At 48.9% G+C, this 23,389-nt stretch overlaps 1 protein-coding gene across 4 annotated transcripts in view; it reads right to left on the minus strand.

The window, feature by feature from the left end:
• Positions 1-679: 679 nt before the first annotated feature.
• The window catches only part of LOC138841461 (palmitoyltransferase ZDHHC11-like), a 33,833-nt gene continuing 11,123 nt past the window's right edge, over positions 680-23,389 (minus strand). For 2 of the 4 annotated variants that reach the window (XM_070042146.1, XM_070042144.1), the window contains exons 6-12: positions 21,461-21,585; positions 20,006-20,161; positions 15,244-15,356; positions 10,312-10,352; positions 8,316-8,412; positions 4,244-5,013; positions 680-931 (exon numbers count right to left, since the gene is read on the minus strand). In XM_070042146.1, the coding sequence (XP_069898247.1) occupies positions 4,942-5,013; positions 8,316-8,412; positions 10,312-10,352; positions 15,244-15,356; positions 20,006-20,161; positions 21,461-21,585 (604 nt within the window). In that variant the 3' untranslated portion in view covers positions 680-931; positions 4,244-4,941. The remainder of the gene's footprint in view (positions 932-4,243; positions 5,014-8,315; positions 8,413-10,311; positions 10,353-15,243; positions 15,357-20,005; positions 20,162-21,460; positions 21,586-23,389) is intronic. The other 2 variants (XM_070042145.1, XM_070042147.1) reach the window with 2 other exon arrangements.

Consider the following 23,389-nt stretch of genomic DNA (forward strand, 5'->3'; position numbering starts at 1 on the left):
ATAGTGTTTTTCTGCTTGTTTCACCTTGAGGATTTACATACATATAATACTAGCTACTCAGAAGGCTGAGATCTGGAGAATTATGGTTCAAGGCCAGTCTAGACAGAAAAGTTAACTTAGATATTTTGAATATCTAAGTATCAAAATATCACCAAAAAAGCTAGGCTGGAGATGCGGTTCAAGTAATGTGGTAGCCCTGAGTTCAAACACAAGTACACTACATTCTGAGACAAATATCTGCTTCTGATGGTGGCCTGGTTTCAGCTTTGTTCAGAGTTGACCCTGAAATGTATGTCTGGGCCATGTCATGCCTTTACCCATGTGCGTTTCTAGCCTTTGTGACTGTGAGCACTTCTGGCTGGATTTGTTTTGTAGTGGACGAATTGCTGTGATAAAATACCTGACAAAACTACTCAAAAGGAGGACAGATTTGGGGTCACAGATTCAAAGGACTCCATCTGTGGCTATCTGCCTGTATGTGGCAGTTCATCACTGCAGATAAGAAGCAGAGAGAAAGAATGTAGGAAGGGGACACACCTCCAGTGACAGAGGCCCATTTCCTACCTTCCACCACCTAATGCTTCCACCGCATTATGAATCCACCAAGGGGCAGATCCACTTACCAGGTCAGGCCACTCTACCCGGCATCGGAAATGACAGCACAGGCACCTCCAGAGATATGCTTTATTAATCTAGTCTTTTCTAATTCAATCAAGTTAACAAAATTAACCATCACAAGTCCCTCCTTGACACCTTGATATGTAAACACGTTCCTTAAACCGCAGCCTCCTAGCCCTGGTCCCCAGTGGTGAAGGCCACCTTGTAATGAACAATGCGTGAAGTCTACCCCCTAGAGTTCCCCACACCCAGCACTGTTCAAAGTCCAAATTCAACGTCTCTTCTGAGATGAAGAAAACTCAGTTGTGAGCCCCTGTAAAATAAGAGAGGTTTATATTTCCAAGATGCATTGGCAGAGAGCAAACAATTCCATTCAGGAAGAGAGGGACCACATCGGTCGTACAGGGGTTAGCATAGCTGCTCTCCCCATAGGTAAATCCCTGACGACCTGAGTTTGTAAGCATAGTAAATTATTTTATCTGCCAGAAAATGGCTGTATATTTATCTTACGTTATTTAGAAAAATAATTCATCTGTTCGATAGCTTCAATAAAGTGGTGGCATAGCAGGAAATAAATAGAACCATTTATGCAGCATGTGCACGTTCATGACCTGAAAAAATTTTGGAATTCCTTCTGTATTTTTTCCCAAGTAAGAACTGATTTTTGAATAGCAAATTAATTTTTTTGATGAAATGCAGTTTATCAGTTCCTTCTTTAATAGTGCTGTTTTCTATCAAAGATAACCTTACTTTTCATAAGATAAAGAAGATGTTGTGTGATTTTTCTACTAGTGCTAAAGTTTTACCCTATAAGTTTGGGCCTATGATTGATTTTCAGATAGTTTTTGTGTATGGTGTGACCTAGGGGCTGAAGCATTTTTGTTTGACATATGGATATCCAATTACCATAAGGTGTTACTGAAAAGTCTTCCTTCTCTCCACTGAACTGTCATACAAATCTGTTTTCTATGATTGAGCAGGAGTATGTGGACTATTTCTGTAGTTTTTATTCTGTTCATTGGTCATTATGACTACCTTATTGCAGGTACTCTATTTTCAAAATGGCTGCTTTAGATTTTCTGAATTTCCATTTCTATTTTAGCAACAGTGTCTTCTTTGAAAGAAAAAGTCTGAAGATATTCAACAGGGACATACACACACAATGGGAGAAAAACTTGCAATCTTAATATTTTATATTCTAATCCATCAACAATGCCTCACTTAACAATAATATAGATTATGTTGAATTCTTCAACATGGTTTTGGATCCCAATGCACAAATTTTGTACCAATTTTGTTAAGTTCACTATTGTTGATGTTTTGAATAGTTTTTGAGATGCTACTTGAAAATTCTTGTCAGTCTATGAAAATATAGTTGAGTTTTATATCGTAACATTATATACCACAACCTTGCTACCTTATTGTTTCTATCAATGTGTTTGCAGATTTCTAAAAATCATGTTGCCTGAGGGGTGGGGAAAGGAAAGACATTATGTTCTCATCTGTATGCCATTGGTTTGATTTCTTGCATGGCTGCACCTCACACACAATGTCCCAGAGGATATGACAAACTTGGGGGAGCACATGGGATCTTTGAAGTGATAGACGCTGCTGAGTCTGTGGTTAAGTGACAGGGCTCATCCAAGGAGGAGGCAGAGAAATGCAGGCTAGGCGTGTGCCACAGAAAAAGGCGGCTGGCACTGGAGCTCAGGGGCACAGTCCCTTAGCTCTATTGGCCAAATCCATTGCTCTGCTACTTGAACCATAGCAGCACCTCTCACTTTTTGCTGGCTAATTGGAGATAAGCTTATGGATTCGTCTGCCCATGGATTAAAACCATGACCCTCAGGTCTGAGCCTTCCAAGAAGTTCTAATTAAGGTGTGAGCCACCAGTGTTCAGCTAGAGAAGAGTTTGAAGCAGGAGAGATTTATAATGGTTGCTGGGGTAAGATTTCCAACAAAAGTTTCTCCTGCCTACATGAAGTCATGTTTCTCACCCTTGATTTTCACCAAGGCCAGCTGAGTTGTGACTTCCATGTCCCTTTGCTACATTCACAATCCTCCCCTTGTGAGAGTTCTATACATTTTTTTTTGTTTTTGTTTTTTTTTGTAGGCCATGGGGCTTGAACTCTGGCCTGGGAGCTGTTCTCAGCTCCTCAGCTCAAGGCTAGCGCTCTACCACTTGAGCCACAGCACCACTTCCACTTTTCTGAGTGGTTTATTGGAGATAAGAGTATTACAGACTTTCCTGCCCCAGCTGGCTTTGAACTGTGATCCTCAGAACTCAGCCTCCTGAGTAGCTAGTATTAAAGGCGTGAGCCACCAGTGCCCAGCTACATTTGGGTTTGACATTGACATACAGCACTTATTTTTTGCAATCACACTGTGGGCCTAGGTCTCTAGTTAAAACCGAATGAGTTAGGCTGCTTTTCTTCCTTCCCCACTTCCTGAAAGAGGCTGTATAAAAATAGCATTACCTAAAAACATCTCACAAGTGAAGAAGTCATCAGGACAGAATTTTCATTGGATCAGAATTTCAAATTAGCAATTCAGTTTCTTACTTGTTATAGGCAATCCAGATTGTGTATGTTTCATTTAGCCTGTAATAGTGATCTGTGTCAATTACCTGGAAAAGAAACTCTCTCTCAAGTCTGAAAGTATATTCCAACTTGGAAAGATTTAGAATTCAGTATAGAAGGTTTAAGAGCCTGTATTCCATTATTTCACTGTACTTGGACTGAGATGTTGACTGTCCATGTTTGGTCTTCATGTTTTTGAATCAAGATGAAGTGGGGTCAAAATTTGAGGTCATGGAGTCTTAAAGCCACCCACACTGGCTAAGTACAGCAAGTCCCATTCTATAACTGTAATCACCAAATGAAAATTAATCATGTCTCAGATAATTTTACCAAGATAAACTTGGCAATGAAGGGCAAGCACAGGGAAGACTGGCAGCCATGCAGACAGACCTGCATACCAGACCAGCTAACACGAGGCCCCGGCCTGTCTGATGCAAGCCATGCGGCAGAGTCTGGGTCTGCCACCTGAATGCAAGTTTCAAACAATCAGCTTCATACATTTGTCTGTCCTTTGTCATGCTCTCCACAGTCTGGAAGCGCCTCTGGAGAAGCTGTCTGTGGACAGAGCCTGGCAGACACTGCAGAACCAGTACCTTAAGAGTAAGGACTTACCATTGCAGAGTTTGCACAGCTAGACCCGTGCCCAGGGCACAATGCAGTGTGGGTGCCCTAGGATCTGGTCTGGCTGTAACTCTGTTCGTGGAGGGTACGGGGTCCTCACACTGGGTGTCCCCGGTGGTAGGAGGTGGCTGGGGGAGCTGTGCCAGACTCCAGCCAGCCATGGGTGCACACTGTGACAGGATCAGCCTTCATCGTTGGGTTTCCAGCGGCGGAGTCATATTGCATGCATAGCCAGAATGGCTTCAAGGTGAACCAGTTGGGATAGGTTCTCTTTCTAGATGAAGCTCTCTTCCTTGATGACTGTGAAGCTCACATCCACTGAGGCATGTGGAGGCCATGTGAGAAACAGGTGAAATCCTGTTGTGGACAGGGTGGATGGCTGCTAAGAGCTGCCACATCCAGCAGCCCAGCGCCCATGCTCTCACCTTATTGATGAAGAGGCTGGTTCAACAGGAGTGGCGCCAGGGGTCCATGGCGGGAGCCCGGACCTCTGTAGACATGGACTTCCTTTTCCCTGCCTTCTCTGCAGGCAGTGCTCAGGTTGCTCAACCTTGAACCCTTCTCTTCCCCACGATGAAGGGTTCCTTCACCAGGACCTCAGGAAAACCCACAGAAGCAACTTGTGCACACCATGATGATGGGCCGGCTCTGGGGCTGGCAGATCTACACCAAGCTCTCCACTCTGAGGAAGTGAGTCTGCAGCCACAGTCCTCGGGCGGGCTTCTAGGTGGGTCTGGACCCATACTTCTCAGGTGTGCTTCTACTTTGAGGTGTCAATGGCTGAATTCAAGTGCCCTTCTCTGGTGGTTTCTGGAGCCTATAGGGATACAGCTGGGACTCCAGATGATATGAGCTGTTGCTTTAAGGCTCCAGAACAGGAGGTATAGCAGGCTAAGGTGGGGTGGCTGAGTGACTTGTCATGGAAACTGAGATGCTTCTGAGAGATGACAGAGCATCGGAGAGATGGCAGGAGCCCAGACAGCAGACAGCGAGGACCCTCAGGGTCACTCAGTGACACTGTTAGGGCTGAGTCTGGCATTTTACCTCTGGAGCACAGTAGTTTCCATCAAATGTGTCAGCATCAAATGTCCAGGGGAAGAACCCAGGAGACCTCAGCCTCGGGTTATTGTGGGTGGGTTTCAATCCCGGGGAGTTCTCCCTCCGAAGCTCTGCTGGCCTGCGGTGATGACAACCCCTACAGAGAAAGTTAGGTCATCTGTAGCCCCCGGAAATGGCAACACAAACCTGCTTGGTACACACACACATACCTCACACAGCACATGCACACAACATCTACAAGCCTCACACAATACATGCACACTACATGCACACCATACACACACACACACACACACACACACACACACACACCCCTCAGAGAATACATGCACACTACACACCTCACACAGTATATGCTCACCACAAACACACCTCACATAATACATGCACACTACACACATGCCTCACACAGTACATGCACACTACACACACACCTCACATAGTACATGCTCACTATACACACACCTCACATAGTACATGCACACTACACACAAGCCTCACATAGTACATGCACACTACACACATATCTCACAGAGTACATGCACATTACACACACCTCACATAGTACATGCAAACTACACACACCTCACAGAGTACATGCTCACTACACACACCTCACATAATACATGCTCACTACACACACCTCACATAGTACATGAACATCACACACACACCTCACATAGTACATGCTCACTATACACACACCTCACATAATACATGCACACTACACACAAGCCTCACATAGTACATGCACACTACACACAAGCCTCACATAGTACATGCACACTACACACACCTCACATAGTACATGCAAACTACACACACCTCACAGAGTACATGCATACTACACACACACCTCACATAGTACATGCATACTACACACACCTCAGTACATGCACACTACACACACCTCACATAGTACATGCTCACTACACACAAGCCTCACATAGTACATGCACACTACACACATATCTCACAGAGTACATGCACATTACACACACCTCACATAGTACATGCAAACTACACACACCTCACAGAGTACATGCACACTACACACACACCTCACATAGTACATGCAAACTACACACACCTCACAGAGTACATGCACACTACACACACACCTCACATAGTACATGCACACTACACACACACCTCACATAGTACATGCACACTACACACAAGCCTCACATAGTACATGCTCACTATACACATATCTCACATAGTACATGCACACTATACACACACCTCACATAGTACATGCACACTACACACACCTCACATAGTACATGCACACTATACACACACCTCACACAGTACATGCACACCACACACACACCTCACACAGTATATGCTCACCACAAACACACCTCACATAGTACATGCTCACTACACACACACCTCACATAGTACATGCACACTACACACAAGCCTCACATAGTACATGCACACTACACACACACCTCACATAGTACATGCACACTACACACAAGCCTCACATAGTACATGCTCACTATACACACACCTCACATAGTACATGCACACTACACACACACCTCACATAGTACATGCACCTTACACACATATCTCACAGAGTACATGCACATTACACACACCTCACATAGTACATGCAAACTACACACACCTCACAGAGTACATGCTCACTACACACACCTCACAGAGTACATGCACACTACACACACACCTCACAGAGTACATGAACATCACACACACACCTCACATAGTACATGCATACTACACACACCTCACCTAGTACATACACACCACACCCACCTCACATCGTAATGCACACTACACACACCTCACAGAGTACATGCACACCACATACACCTCACATAGTACATGCACACTACACACACCTCAGTACATGCTCACTACACACACCTCACATAGTACATGCTCACTATACACACACCTCACATAGTACATGCAAACCTCACACAGTACATGCACACCACACACACACCTTACACAGTACATGAACACTACACACACCTCACATAGTACACGCACACTACACATACCTCACATAGTACATGCACACCACACACACACCTCACATAGTACATGCTCATTATACATACACCTCACATAGTACATGCGCACCACACACACACCTCACACAGTACATGCACACCACATGCACACCTCACAGAGTACATGCACACTACACACACCTCACAGAGTACATGCACACTACACACACCTCACATAGTACACACACACCACACACACACACCTCACACAGTACATGCACACCACACACACCTCATACAGTAGATGAGCACTACACACACACCTCACATAGTACATATACACCACACACATACCTCACACAGTAGATGAACACTACACACACACCTCACACAGTATATGCACACTACACATACCTCACATAGTACATGCACACCACACACACACCTCACATAGTACATGCTCACTACACACATGCCTCACATAGTACGTGCTCACTACACACATGCCTCACATAGTACATGCTCATTATACACACACCTCACATGGTACATGCACACCACACACACACCTCACATAGTACATGCTCACTACACACATGCCTCACATAGTACATGCTCATTATACACACACCTCACATAGTACATGCATACTACACACACCTCACAGAGTACATGCATACTACACACACACATCACACAGTACATATACACTACACACACACCTCACAGAGTACATGCACACCACACACACACCTCACAGAGTACATGCTCACTACACATACCTCACAGAGTACATGCTCACCATACATACACCTCACACAGTACACACACACTATACATATACCACACATAGTACATGCTCATCATACATACACCTCACACAGTACATGCTCACCACACACACCTCACATAGCATATGCACACTACACACATATCTCAGAGTACATGCACATTACATGCACCTCACATAGTACACGCTCACTACACACACACACCTCACATAGTACATGCAGACATACCTCAACACAGTACATACTCACTGTACACACACCTCACAGAGTACATGCACATTATACACACCTCACGTAGTACATGTAATTATACATACCTCACATAGTACATATTCACTGTACACACACCTCACAGAGTACATGCTCACCACACTTCACATAGTACATGCTCCTTACACATGTCACATAGTACATGCTCACTATACGCACATATACTACATAGGCTCACACATTACATACTAAAGAGCACACATTATATAGCACACATACCCAGCATAGCACACATATACCACTGCACCATGTTAAACATACTCACAGACTACACACTAAACAGAACACCGCTGCACAAACAGACTCCATACAGTGTTTCATACTTTGTCCCAGATGCTGTGGTGCCTTGCTTTGGGAAGTCCTGACCCTCCGACCCAACTCACCGCTTGTGAAGAGCACTTCTTGGGATGGATAGCAGTCTTGGGGAACAGCACTGAACACAGAGAAGTCAGCAGCAACTTCTTTTGCTTCTTAGGTAGTCTGAAATGACAGACGACAACATCGGCTTGGATAGAGCTCATACTGTGTTGTTGAGGGCTGCAGTAAGCAGAACCAGTGTTGGTTCCATCTTCTCCCAGACTCTCAGAGACCACCAGCTCTGGGTGTCAGCTGAGTGTTGAGCAGGCAACAGGAGTGACTTCCAGGGAGATAAACAGAGGGACCACCAGGGAGAGATGACAGGGCACACTGGGAGACTGCCAAGGAGAGGTGACAGAAGTCACAGGGGACCACCAGGGAGAAGCATGAGGAGTTACAGGACTGCCAGGGAGAGGTGGCAGGGTAGTCAGGGGACCACCATGGAGAGCTGATAGGATACACAGGGGACCACCAGGGAGGGATGGAAAGTATCTTCTGGGGAGAGATGCCCAGGAGAACAATGCAAAGATGGCTAGAGGAGTGTAAGGGTCCCCTGCTTCAGCAGGGACATGACTTAGGCCTCAATGGGCTAAACAGTTAATTTGTAGGAAACAGGAATGTGGATGGAGCAATGGGATAAGAGGGTAAGCCTGGCGTCAGTGGCTCACACCTGTAATCCTAGCTACTCAGAGACAGAAAAGTCCATGAAATTCTTATCTATAATCAACTACTTGGAAAAAGCCAGAAGTGGCACTGTGACTCAAGTGCTAGAGCACTAGCTTTGAGAACAAAGAGGCTCAGTGACAATACCAGACTGAGTTCAGGACCAGAAAAAAAAAAAAAAAAAAGAGGTAGGCCGTGCTGCTGAGGGCCTGCGCTCTGGAGACTCATGTCCAGGAAACCCAAGACCAAGCACCTGCAGCTGCTCTCTGCACCCTTCAGTCCCCCTAAGTGTGGCTCTGTGCCTGTCTCAAATATTCAAGGGACCCTCTTTCCATTCACCATCACCCCCTGAAGTATGAGTCTGCCAGCATCCTTTCTCTACTCGGGAACTTGCAATGACATCCAAAGTCCTCAGTGGAAACTCTGGATTCAGAGGCACAGATCCCTGGACCTCCACGCCTGGGTGGAGAAGACTTGAAAGGCGTCTTGCACCCTTGCAGTGCCAGGTCCCGCACCACGGCTGCTCCTGGTGTCACAATAACTGACACTGTAAGCTAAAAACTCCTTCTGCCTTTACATTGCTTAAATAGAAGTCACACATTTTGTTGTAGCCATAAAAATCTGACTAACACAGATGAGGTCAGTTAGGGATGACCTTGAGATGAAACCAATATGGTACTAAGGCAAACCCTAAATCCAATGCCTGGGGCAGGCACGGAGACGCAGAGACAACATGGTAGCGGACAGAAGTGATGTGCCGAAGGGCTGAGCAGAGCTGGAAGACAACGGGAGCCAGTCCTAAACCAAGTGCCATTAGAGACCAGAAGAGGACATTCAGGTGAGAACTTCCCTCTGTGTGAGGACTTCACACAGAAGTGTGGAAAATAAATAACCATAGTCTCCTCTTTGTTTAGATGTAAAAAAGAGAAGGAGACTTCTTGTAGTTTACATAACAAGCTACATGAGTGGCTTTAAATGTTAATGCTAGCTGGGCACCAGCGATCACACCTGTAATTCTAGCTACTCAGGAGGCTGAAATGTGAAGCTCAAAGTTTAAAACCAGCCCTGTCAGGAAAATTCAAGAGCTGCTTATCTTAAATTAACCAGCAGAAAGCTAGAAGTAGAGTGGCTCAAACAGCAGAGTGTAGCCTTAAGTGAAAAAGGTAAAGGACAGCACCAGGCCCTGATTTTAAGCCCCAATATAGGAAAAATGTTGATAACGTTAAGAGAAACAAACATGTTTTCTATTATGTCATTCTGTCAGTTAAAATAGATGAATTGCGTTCTAAAACCTTGGAGTTAAGAGGAAATTCTAGCTTTTTCAGACGGATGAACCACCTGCAGCCAGCTATGGCTCACCTTGATGAAGACGGAGGTGACTTTAGACTGCTCATTTTCTCCTGTGGGGTAAATGAGAATGCAGAACATGAGAAGCCATCGATACCAAGCCTTCTGTTAGACATGATTCAAGTCCATTTTGACAGAATTGGAGGGAGGGGCACCTGGGTGCGTAGGCGCGGGATGAGGCCTCCCAGGGACAGACCCTTCCTCCCCGGCCACTCTCACACACGCTCAGCTTTGTTTCTCAGGCATAGGGTACCCCAGCACGGGGGTCCTGCCCAGGCCATTGGCTACATGCTTCCCATTTCCTCCCCCTGCACTGAGGAGACCCCCAGGTTCAGAAACACATGGCACACAGACCCACATCACAAATTACACAGACTGCACTCTACACGGACATAGAACATGCACACATCATACCCACCCACCACACACAGACCCACATCACACATTACACAGACTGCACTCTACACGGACATAGAACATGCACACATCATACCCACCCACCACACACAGACCCACATCACACATCACACAGACTGCACTCTACGCGTACATATTACATGCACACATCATACCTACCCAACACACAGAGACCCACATCACACATTACACAGACTGCACTCTACACGTACATATTACATGCACACATCATACCCACCCACCACACAGAGACCCACATCACACATTACACAGACTGCACTCTACGTGTACATATTACATGCACACATCATACCCACCCACCACACACAGACCAACATCACACATTACACAGACTGTACTCTACACGTACATATTACATGCACACATCATACTCACCCAACACACAGACCCACATCACACATCACACAGACTGCACTCTACACGTACATATTACATGCACACATCATACTCACCCAACACACAGACCCACATCACACATCACACAGACTGCACTCTACGCGTACATATTACATGCACACATCATACCTACCCAACACACAGAGACCCACATCACACATTACACAGACTGCACTCTACACGTACATATTACATGCACACATCATACCCACCCACCACACAGAGACCCACATCACACATTACACAGACTGCACTCTACGTGTACATATTACATGCACACATCATACCCACCCACCACACACAGACCAACATCACACATTACACAGACTGTACTCTACACGTACATATTACATGCACACATCATACTCACCCAACACACAGACCCACATCACACATCACACAGACTGCACTCTACACGTACATATTACATGCACACATCATACTCACCCAACACACAGACCCACATCACACATCACACAGACTGCACTCTACGCGTACATATTACATGCATACATCATACCCACCCACCACACAGAGATCCACATCACACATTACACAGACTGCACTCTACACGGACATAGAACATGCACACATCATACTCACCCAACACACAGACCCACATCACACATCACACAGACTGCACTCTACACATACATATTACACGCACACATCATACCCACCCACCACACACAGACCCACATCACACATTACACAGACTGCACTCTACGCGTACATATTACATGCACACATCCTACTCACCCAACACACAGACCCACATCACACATCACACAGACTGCACTCTACACGTACATATTACATGCACACATCATACTCACCCACCACACAGAGACCCACATCACACATTACACAGACTGCACTCTACACGGACATAGAACATGCACACATCATACTCACCCAACACACAGACCCACATCACACATCACACAGACTGCACTCTACACATACATATTACATGCATACATTATACCCACCCACCACACAGAGATCCACATCACACATTACACAGACTGCACTCTACACGGACATAGAACATGCACACATCATACTCACCCAACACACAGACCCACATCACACATCACACAGACTGTACTCTACACATACATATTACATGCACACATCATACCCACCCACCACACACAGACCCACATCACATATTACACAGACTGCACTCTACGCGTACATATTACATGCACACATCATACCCACCCACCACACACAGACCCACATCACACATTACACAGACTGCACTCTATGCGGACATATTACATACATACATCATACCTACCCACCACACACAGACCCACATCACACATCACACAGACTGCACTCTACACGGACATAGAACATGCACACATCATACCTACCCACCACACACAGACCCACATCACACATTACACAGACTGCACTCTACACGGACATAGAACATGCACACATCATACTCACCCACCACACACAGACCCATATCACATATTACACAGACTGCACTCTATGTGTACATATTACATGCACACATCATACCTACCCACCACACAGAGATCCACATCACACATCACACAGACTGTACTCTACACGTACATATTACATGCACACATCATACCCACCCACCACACACAGACCCACATCACACATCACACAGACTGCACTCTACACATACATATTACATGCATACATCATACCCACCCACCACACAGACCCACATCACACATCACACAGACTGCACTCTACACATACATATTACATGCACACATCATACCTACCCACAACACACAGACCCACATCACATATTACACAGACTGCACTCTACGCGGATATAGAACATGCATACACCATACCCACCCACCACACACAGACCCACATCACAAATTACACGGACTGCACTCTATACATACATATTACATGCACACATCATACCCACCCACCACACAGAGACCCACATCACATATTACACAGACTGCCCTCTACGCGGACATAGAACATGCATACACCATACCCACCCAACACACACAGACCCACATCACATATTCCACAGACTGCACTCTACATGTACATATAACATGCACACACCATACCCACCCACCGTAGAGATACACATCATTTTGTATACACTGTACTCTACATGTACATATAACATGCACACATCACATAGACTTACCACATGTAAACTCAACACACACATTACACAGGTACACACATGCATATATCACACCATATAGTTACACATACATACCATACCACACAGATACACATGCACACATATACCACACAGGTACACATGCATACACCACATCACACAGGTATACACACATCACACCATACAGGTACACACACATACCACATATTACCCACTACACATCCTCTATGCAGCACACTTATATAACACATACTCAGTGCACACTATAGAAAAATACCCCCACACTAAACAACATACACACCACATTCATACATTATACACAGGATATCTAGGCCAGGATAAATGGTGAGGTACCAGCATGGTTGAGTCTGTACACACAGATCCTTCCCCCAGTGCCCACCTGGGGAAGGCCTTCCTCCATCTGTGCACACAGATCCTTCCTCCATCTGTACACACAAGTCCTTCCTCCATCTGTCCACACAGATCCTTCCTCCATATGTCCACACAGATCCTTCCTCCATCTGTCCACACAGATCCTTCCTCCATCTGTCCACACAGATCCTTCCTCCATATGTCCACACAGATCCTTCCTCCATCTGTCCACACAGATCCTTCCTGCATCCGTCCACACAGATCCTTCCTGCATCCGTCCACACAGATCCTTCCTCCATCCGTCCACACAGATCCTTCCTCCATCCGTCCACACAGATCCTTCCTCCATCCGTCCACACAGGTCCTTCCTCCATCCGTGCACACAGATCCTTCCTCCATCCGTGCACACAGATCCTTCCTCCATCCGTCCACACAGATCCTCCCTCCATCCGTCCACACAGATCCTCCCTCCATCCGTCCACACAGATCCTCCCTCCATCCGTCCACACAGATCCTCCCTCCATCCGTCCACACAGATCCTCCCTCCATCCGTCCACACAGATCCTTTCTCCATCCGTGCACACAGATCCTTCCTCCATCCGTGCACACAGATCCTTCCTCCATCCGTGCACACAGATCCTTCCTCCATCCGTCCACACAGATCCTTCCTGCATCCGTCCACACAGATCCTTCCTGCATCCGTCCACACAGATCCTTCCTCCATCTGTCCACACAGATCCTTCCTCCATCTGTCCACACAGATCCTTCCTCCATCTGTGCACACAGGTCCTTCCTGCATCTGTGCACACAGGTCCTTCCTGCATCTGTGCACACAGGTCCTTCCTGCATCTGTGCACACAGGTCCTTCCTCCATCTGTGCACACAGGTCCTTCCTCCATCTGTCCACACAGATCCTTCCTCCATCTGTCCACACAGATCCTTCCTGCATCTGTCCACACAGATCCTTCCTGCATCTGTCCACACAGATCCTTCCTGCATCTGTCCACACAGATCCTTCCTCCATCTGTGCACACAGATCCTTCCTCCATCTGTGCACACAGGTCCTTCCTCCATCTGTCCACACAGATCCTTCCTGCATCTGTGCACACAGGTCCTTCCTCCATCTGTCCACACAGGTCCTTCCTCCATCTGTCCACACAGATCCTTCCTGCATCTGTGCACACAGATCCTTCCTCCATCTGTCCACACAGGTCCTTCCTCCATCTGTGCACACAGGTCCTTCCTCCATCTGTCCACACAGATCCTTCCTCCATCTGTCCACACAGATCCTTCCTCCATCTGTCCACACAGATCCTTCCTCCATCTGTGCACACAGATCCTTCCTGCATCTGTGCACACAGATCCTTCCTGCATCTGTGCACACAGATCCTTCCTCCATCTGTCCACACAGATCCTTCTTCCATCTGTACACACAGATCCTTCCTCCATCTGTACACACAGATCCTTCCTCCATCTGTACACACAGATCCTTCCTCCATCTGTACACACAGGTCCTTCCTCTTGGTGCCCACCTGGAGAAGGCCTTCCTCCATCTGTCCACACAGGTCCTTTCTCCCCACACCCACCTGGAGAAGGCCTTCCTCTGTCTGTGCACACAGGTCCTTCCTCTCTGTGGGACTGGTGCTCTGTTGGAAACGGGCCTGCATTATGTAGTCAAATGTGCTCAACTTCTTGGCCACTGGGTAAAGGAGTACAGGGAAGGACAGTCACCTGGCAAGCCGGCCTGGCCTCCCCCGCACCCCGGAACACCCTCCCAGGACTCCTGAGGGCTTGCCTGCCGTCACAGATGCCAGGAAGTCAAGAGGGGAGACAGAGGACGGCAGCCTCCCTGCCTTGGGGCTGGCAGAGTGGCACATGGTGTCTGAACTACATCTGAGCTTTAGTTCCATTGCTCTAAATACTGGGCCATCCCTAACTAAAGTGCTGAAAATAGAAAACATAACATGGAATGTACCTATACATTGGAACGAAACACATTGGGGTGGGGACATGGTTACAAATGAATTAATAGTATAACAGACATCACAGAGAGCTCATATAGTATAATTTTGAAGAAAAACTAGATCAAAGCCCCAAAAATCAGCACTAGGAAATGGTATATGCAAGAGGGGGTGGGAACAAAGGGAGAGGGGTAGATGAAGGAAGGAGGAAGAACACAGTCAAAAATTCATTGCAAGCCAGGTGCTGGTGGCTCACGCCTGTAATCCTAGCTACTCAGGAGGCTGAGATCTGAGGGTCGCGGTTCAAAGCCAGCCCGGGCAGGAGAGACCGTGAGACTCCTATCTCCAATTAACCACCAGAAAACCAAAGTGGGGCTGTAGCTCAAGTGGTAGAGCGCTCGCCTTGAGCTGAAGAGCTGAGGAACAGAGCCCAGGCCCAGAGTTCAAGCCCCACAACCGACAAAAAAAAAAAATTCATTGCATATACACAAAATTGAGAAAAGTGAGGGAAGGGGGTGAGAATGTTGAAGGGTGATATTGATCAAGATGCATTATATTCATAAAATGTTTTGTCAAATGGTACCCCTTTGTACAACTTCTTAAAGGTAATAAAAAATTAAAAAGAAAACATTCGGAATTATACCATAATATGTAACCTAGTGGCCTCCAAACAAATACACAAAGCAAGACAGTAGGAGCCACAGCACTGTTTAAAAATGCGTATCGTGAAGGCAGTGCTGCTCATGGACTCTGCGGTCTTGGGTGTCAGTGAGGCAGGCCTGGCCCCTGCAGCCCCAGACTTCCCTGCGCCCTCCCCTACAAGGCTGCAGGGAAAGCCCAAATCTCACAGACTATTCCCCAGGAAGGCCTCAAACCAAGATCTGCAAGTCTCCACCTCCTGAGTGTTAGGTTTTACAGGTGTGAGCCACTGGCCCCAGGTCCCATCCGCTCCTTTTCCACATGTCCTGTTCTTTCCTAGTTCTCCTGGTCCCCTTTCTTTGACTATTTTAAAGAGTCCCCATGTTTTCTGCAGAATGTGCATCCATAGGAGTGGCCCATTGACCAGTTATGCAATGCCCAAAGAGGAGGGAGGCCAACTGGCTGACCACAGCGGACAGGAGGGTTGGACATGCAAGCTGTGCCGTGGCACTCGGGTACGGGCAGCCTGATGTCCATTGTTACCATTTCTACTTAATGCCTTTCTAAATCCATCTATTCATTCTGCTCCCCTCCCTCCTTTTTCTCTCTTTAGTGTCAATACCTGGCTTGAAGTCTGGACCTTGAACTACCACTCAGCTTTCTTGTTCATGGCTGGCTCTCTCCCTCCGGAATTTTTCTAGGTCATTGGAGATGGCACCTTACAGACTTTATCGCCCAGACTGGCTTCAAAACATACCTTCCTGGGGACTACAGGTGCAAGCGATCTTCCCCAAGCTCCTTCAGTTCCTTTTCAAAATATCCTGGTCTTTCCTAGAAGTCCTGTTGCTTTGCCTGGATAGTTCAAAGACTTTCCTGTGACCTCTGCAGGTCTTGTAATGTGTGTTCAGTTTCTAACTGGACCTGATGACCTCCCCATGAATCTTTCTTGCCTGGGGTTTGTCCTTTTTCTTATTAGCTTCCTTCTGGGAAAGCTACCTAAAGTGTTACCTGTCTCAGGACTAGTGAGCACAGGGAAGGACTCGGGTGAGTACATACTCAGGGTTAGTGAGCACAGGGAAGGACTCGGGTGAGTACATACTCAGGGCTAGTGAGCACAGGTAAGGACTCGGGTGAGTACATACTCAGGGCTAGTGAGCACAGGGAAGGACTTGGGTGAGTACATACTCAGGGCTAGTGAGCACAGGGAAGGACTCGGGTGAGTACATACTCAGGGCTAGTGAGCATGGGGAAGGACTCGGGTGAGTACACACTCAGGGTTAGTGAGCACAGGGAAGGACTCCAGTGAGTACACACTCAGGACTAGTGAGCATGGGGTGAGTACACACTCAGGGTTAGTGAGCACGGGGAAGGACTCAGTGAGTACACACTCAGGGCTAGTGAGCATGGGGAAGGACTCGGGTGAGTACACACTCAGGGCTAGTGAGCATGGGGTGAGTACACACTCAGGGTTAGTGAGCACGGGGAAGGACTCAGTGAGTACACACTCAGGGCTAGTGAGCATGGGGAAGGACTTGGGTGAGAACACACTCAGGGCTAGTGAGCATGGGGAAGGACTCAGTGAGTACACACTCAGAGCTAGTAAGCACAGGGAAGGACTCAGGTTAGTACACACTCAGAGCTAGTAAGCACAGGGAAGGACTCGGGTTAGTACACACTCAGGGCTAGTGAGCACGGGGAAGGACTCAGTGAATACACACTCAGAGCTAGTAAGCACAGGGAAGGACTCGGGTTAGTACACACTCAGGGCTAGTGAGCACGGGGAAGGACTCGGGTGAGTACACACAGGGCTAGTGATCACAGGGAAGGACTCAGGTTAGTACACACTCAGGGCTAGTGAGCATGGGGAAGGACTCAGGTGAGGATACACTCAGGGCTAGTGATCACGGGGAAGGACTCGGGTGAGTACACACTCAGGGCTAGTGATCACGGGGAAGGACTCGGGTTAGTACACACTCAGAACGGGGAAGGGCTCGGGTGAGTACACACTCAGGGCTAGTGGGTGAGTACACACTCAGAGTTAGAACAGGGAAGGGCTCGGGTGAGTACACACTCAGGGCTAGTGGGTGAGTACATACTCAGAGTTAGAACGGGGAAGGACTCGGGTGAGTACACACTCAGGGCTAGTGAGCACGGGGAAGGACTCAGGTGAGTACACACTCAGGGCTAGTGAGCATGGGAAGGACTCAGGTGAGTACACACTCAGGGCTAGTGAGCACGGGGAAGGACTCGGGTGAGTACATACTCAGGGCTAGTGATCACAGGGAAGGACTCAGTGAGTACACACTCAGGGCTAGTGATCACAGGGAAGGACTCGGGTTAGTACACACTCAGGGCTAGTGAGCACGGGGAAGGACTTGGGTGAGTACACACTCAGTGCTAGTAAGCACGGGGAAGGACTCAGTGAGTACACACTCAGGGCTAGTGAGCACGGGAAGGACTCGGGTGAGTACACACTCAGGGCTAGTGAGCACGGGGAAGGACTTGGGTGAGTACACACTCAGGGCTAGTGAGCACGGGGAAGGACTCAGTGAGTACACACTCAGGGCTAGTGAGCATGGGGAAGGACTCGGGTGAGTACACACTCAGGGCTAGTGAGCACAGGGAAGGACTCGGGTGAGTACACACTCAGGGCTAGTGATCACAGGGAAGGACTCAGTGAGTACACACTCAGGGCTAGTGATCACAGGGAAGGACTCGGGTTAGTACACACTCAGGGCTAGTGAGCACGGGGAAGGACTCGGGTTAGTACACACTCAGGGCTAGTGAGCACGGGGAAGGACTTGGGTGAGTACACACTCAGGGCTAGTAAGCATGGGGAAGGACTCAGTGAGTACACACTCAGGGCTAGTGAGCACGGGAAGGACTCGGGTGAGTACACACTCAGGGCTAGTGAGCACGGGGAAGGACTTGGGTGAGTACACACTCAGGGCTAGTGAGCACGGGGAAGGACTCAGTGAGTACACACTCAGGGCTAGTGAGCACGGGGAAGGACTCGGGTGAGTACACACTCAGGGCTAGTGAGCACAGGGAAGGACTCGGGTGAGTACACACTCAGGGCTAGTGAGCATGGGGAAGGACTCGGTGAGTACACACTCAGGGCTAGTGAGCACAGGGAAGGACTCGGGTGAGTACACACTCAGGGCTAGTGAGCATGGGGAAGGACTCGGGTGAGTACACACTCAGGGCTAGTGAGCATGGGGAAGGACTCGGGTGAGTACACACTCAGGGCTAGTGAGCACGGGAAGGACTCGGGTGAGTACACACTCAGGGCTAGTGAGCACAGGGAAGGACTCGGGTGAGTACACACTCAGGGCTAGTGAGCACGGGGAAGGACTCGGGTGAGTACACACTCAGGGCTAGTGAGCATGGGGAAGGACTCGGGTGAGTACACACTCAGGGCTAGTGAGCATGGGGAAGGACTCGGGTGAGTACACACTCAGGGCTAGTGAGCATGGAAGGACTCGGGTGAGTACACACTCAGGGCTAGTGAGCACGGGGAAGGACTCGGTGAGTACACACTCAGGGCTAGTGAGCACGGAAGGACTCAGTGAGTACACACTCAGGGCTAGTGAGCATGGGGAAGGACTCAGTGAGTACACACTCAGGGCTAGTGAGCATGGGGAAGGACTCGGGTGAGTACACACTCAGGGCTAGTGAGCACGGGAAGGACTCGGGTGAGTACACACTCAGGGCTAGTGAGCACGGGAAGGACTCGGTGAGTACGCACACAGGTAGCAATGGAAGATGAGCAGGTGTCCGAGCAGCACGGAGCTGGTGAGGACTAGCGGCAGCACCACAGTGAGCACTGAAAGGAGCACGGGGGTCTTCACCCGCACAGCGCACAGCGGCAGGAACAGCAGCCATGTGTTCACAGTGCTGACCTCTGTGTAGACAAGGAGATCTGTCTATCCAGTGGCACCTGCCCACACCACAGCACCAATGGTCCGTTGGGCAGAGGGACAGAGTGTGCAGGTGTGTGGGTAGGGGGAGTCAGCGGGGCATGTTCTCCTGTGCAGGTGTGTCCTACCCCATCTGAGGTCCACGTAGCTGTGGCCTCCACCTTCTGAGTCTGTGGCGGTGCCTAGAGCCAGCCCGGGCCACTCCCCAGACCGGCCACCTCCCCTGTGGTGGAAAGTCCCCCCACCCCTGCCGCCCTGAGGCATTTCTGGAGCAGGATCTGCTCTGGCCCTCAGCACCACAGTGCCACTTGGCACTGGTTTGTGAAGCTGCTGAGGGGCTGCGTGATAGAGTAGAGGGCTCGATCCACACAAGCACGTTGCCTCACAGCACATTCTAGAACACACCCTTCTCCTTCCACATTCTGGATGGTACAGGTCTGAGACCATGGTGGAGCAGGGTCGGCCTTGCTCAGATGCTCCGGGAAGGGTGCTTGCCTCTTCCAGCTCTGAGCACTCTAGGAGCTCCAGCGTTTGTGGACCTCACCCCCAGCCTCTGCCTCCAGGTCTGTTTCCATGTGGCTTTGTGTGTCTGTATCTCCTCTTGTCTCTCACACTGTCATTGGATTTTGGGCACCAAGACCAAGATGAGCTCCTCACCTCAGGACCCCACGTCAGAAGTGCACTGACCCATTCTCAGACAAAGGACACAGACATATGTCCACAGCCTGGCGCCTAGACCATTTAGTTGGAGCATCACCCAACTGCTCCTCAGAGTCTGAAGCCCCCATCACCAGCCTTGATGTCTGCTCTTCTCTCCACGGACATCTAGCTCCAACAGACAGACTCTTGCTCACTTTGCACCTGCATGTGGCCCCGAGTTCAGCATGTCTGAACGGGGCCAGCATGTCTGGGCCACTCAGGTCTGACTGGGAGTGACACAGGAACAGGGTTGGCCCACTCTTCTACCCTTCGCTTCCTAGAGGCTCAGCTAGACTACGTCTAGACAGCACGCGCAGGCCCCGTGTCTGCCTTGGGCACATGAGAAGCTACTAAAGTGTGCATGCTGGGCTGCTGTCCCTGTCTCAGGGTCAGTACCACAAGCACAGTCTGCAAGGGGCCCAGTAAGCCGTGACTGACACCTTCTAGCTTCTCTCAGGGACTTCAGATCCAGACTTACCACAGACACTGTAGATTCCAACTCACTATGTCTAAGGCCCAGAAGCGGAAGGGGGTGATGCTTTTATCATACGGGGACCTCCAGAGAAGCAGACCCCAGGGTGTACCTTTATAGAGGGGGTCTGTACGGAGCTCACTGGGGTTGGTAAAGAGCTTGATGGAGACATACAGCAGGATGATCATTGCGCAGAGCATACCAGCCAAGGCTGAGACCACGGAGCAGAAGAAGAACCTGGAGACGAGAAGCAGAAGCATGCACAGAAATGGGTGAGATGAGGACAGGCCAGACCAATACCAAATCCAAGGCTGTACAGAATCACAGTGTGGTATAGGTGTACCTATGGGACCAGGACCAAGGCTGTACAGAATCACAGTGTGGTACAGGTGTACCTATGCGACCAGGACCAAGGCTGTACAGAATCACAGTGTGGTACAGGTGTACCTATGCGACCAGGACCAAGGCTGTACAGAATCACAGTGTGGTATGGGTGTGCCTGCGGGACCAGGACCAAGGCTGTACAGAATCACAGTGTGGTGCAGGTGTACCTATGCGACCAGGACCAAGGCTGTACAGAATCACAGTGTGGCAGTATAGGTGTACCTATGGGACCAGGACCAAGGCTGTACAGAATCACAGTGTGGTACAGGTGTGCCTATGGGACCAGGACCAAGTCTGTATAGAATCACAGTGTGGTACAAGTGTGCCTATGGGACCAGGACCAAGGCTGTACAGAATCACAGTGTGGTACAGGTGTGCCTATGGGACCAGGACCAAGGCTGTACAGAATCACAGTGTGGTACGGGTGTGCCTATGGGACCAGGACCAAGGCTGTACAGAATCACAGTGTGGTATGGGTGTGCCTACGGGACCAGGACCAAGGCTGTACAGAATCACAGTGTGGTGCAGGTGTACCTATGTGACCAGGACCAAGGCTGTACAGAATCACAGTGTGGTACAGGTGTGCCGACGGAACCAGGACCAAGGCTGTACAGAATCACAGTGTGGTACAGGTGTGCCTACGGGACCAGGACCAAGGCTGTACAGAATCACAGTGTGGTACAGGTGTACCTATGGGGCCAGGACCAAGGCTGTACAGAATCACAGTGTGGTGCGGGTGTACCTACGGGACCAGGACCAAGGCTGTACAGAATCACAGTGTGGTGCGGGTGTGCCTACGGGACCAGGACCAAGGCTGTACAGAATCACAGTGTGGCAGTATAGGTGTGCCTACGGGACCAGGACCAAGGCTGTACAGAATCACAGTGTGGTGCGGGTGTACCTACGGGACCAGGACCAAGGCTGTACAGAATCACAGTGTGGTGCGGGTGTGCCTACGGGACCAGGACCAAGTCTGTACAGAATCACAGTGTGGTGCGGGTGTGCCTACAGGATCAGGACTTTCCTTTTTCTAACCATTTCCATTCATTCCATTCCCCAAGCAGACACCACTGGCTCCTGAGGATCCTAGCTGCAGTCCTCACACCTGAGCTCACACTTGTCTGTCATGACGTCTAGACAGACATTCCATTCCTAACTAGTGAGAAAGACAGGTCCCATGTTGGCAGAGTCTAAAGCCTACCACGTTCCAGCTGTCTGCCTCAGGCCTCCACAACCCTGCTTTTAGTTTCTCTGCTGCATCCTCAGGTACCTGCCGACTCCTTGTAGCCTTTACTTTGCCCCACAGTCTCCAAGGCTACCAGACATTCCCTAGGACCTGTGCAGGCCCCTTAGGGCTGAGAATCCTGACATCCTGTCCTGGGACCTCTGTTGTATTGTCAATTTTTGGAGTCAAATTATATTCCAAATGCCATCCTCTCTCTCCTCTGCCTCTCTTCCCGCTCTCCTCTCTTCTCATTCTCTGTCTGTCTTTTGCTTGCTTTCTCAGCTTCTGGCAAATGAAGAGACAAAAGGAGATCTAATGCAGATGCCAAGGCTCAGGACCAGCTCTTGTGAGTGAATGACACCCATCAGTTGTTCTCCCCTCTGGCCGTGACTAACTTTCTTCTCGTCGTCTGTCTGCTCGTGGGTAAGGCAT

Source organism: Dipodomys merriami, unplaced genomic scaffold (assembly GCF_024711535.1).
Source record: "Dipodomys merriami isolate MVZ:Mamm:240054 unplaced genomic scaffold, mDipMer1.0.p SCAF_32, whole genome shotgun sequence".
Classification (NCBI taxonomy): domain Eukaryota; kingdom Metazoa; phylum Chordata; class Mammalia; order Rodentia; family Heteromyidae; genus Dipodomys; species Dipodomys merriami.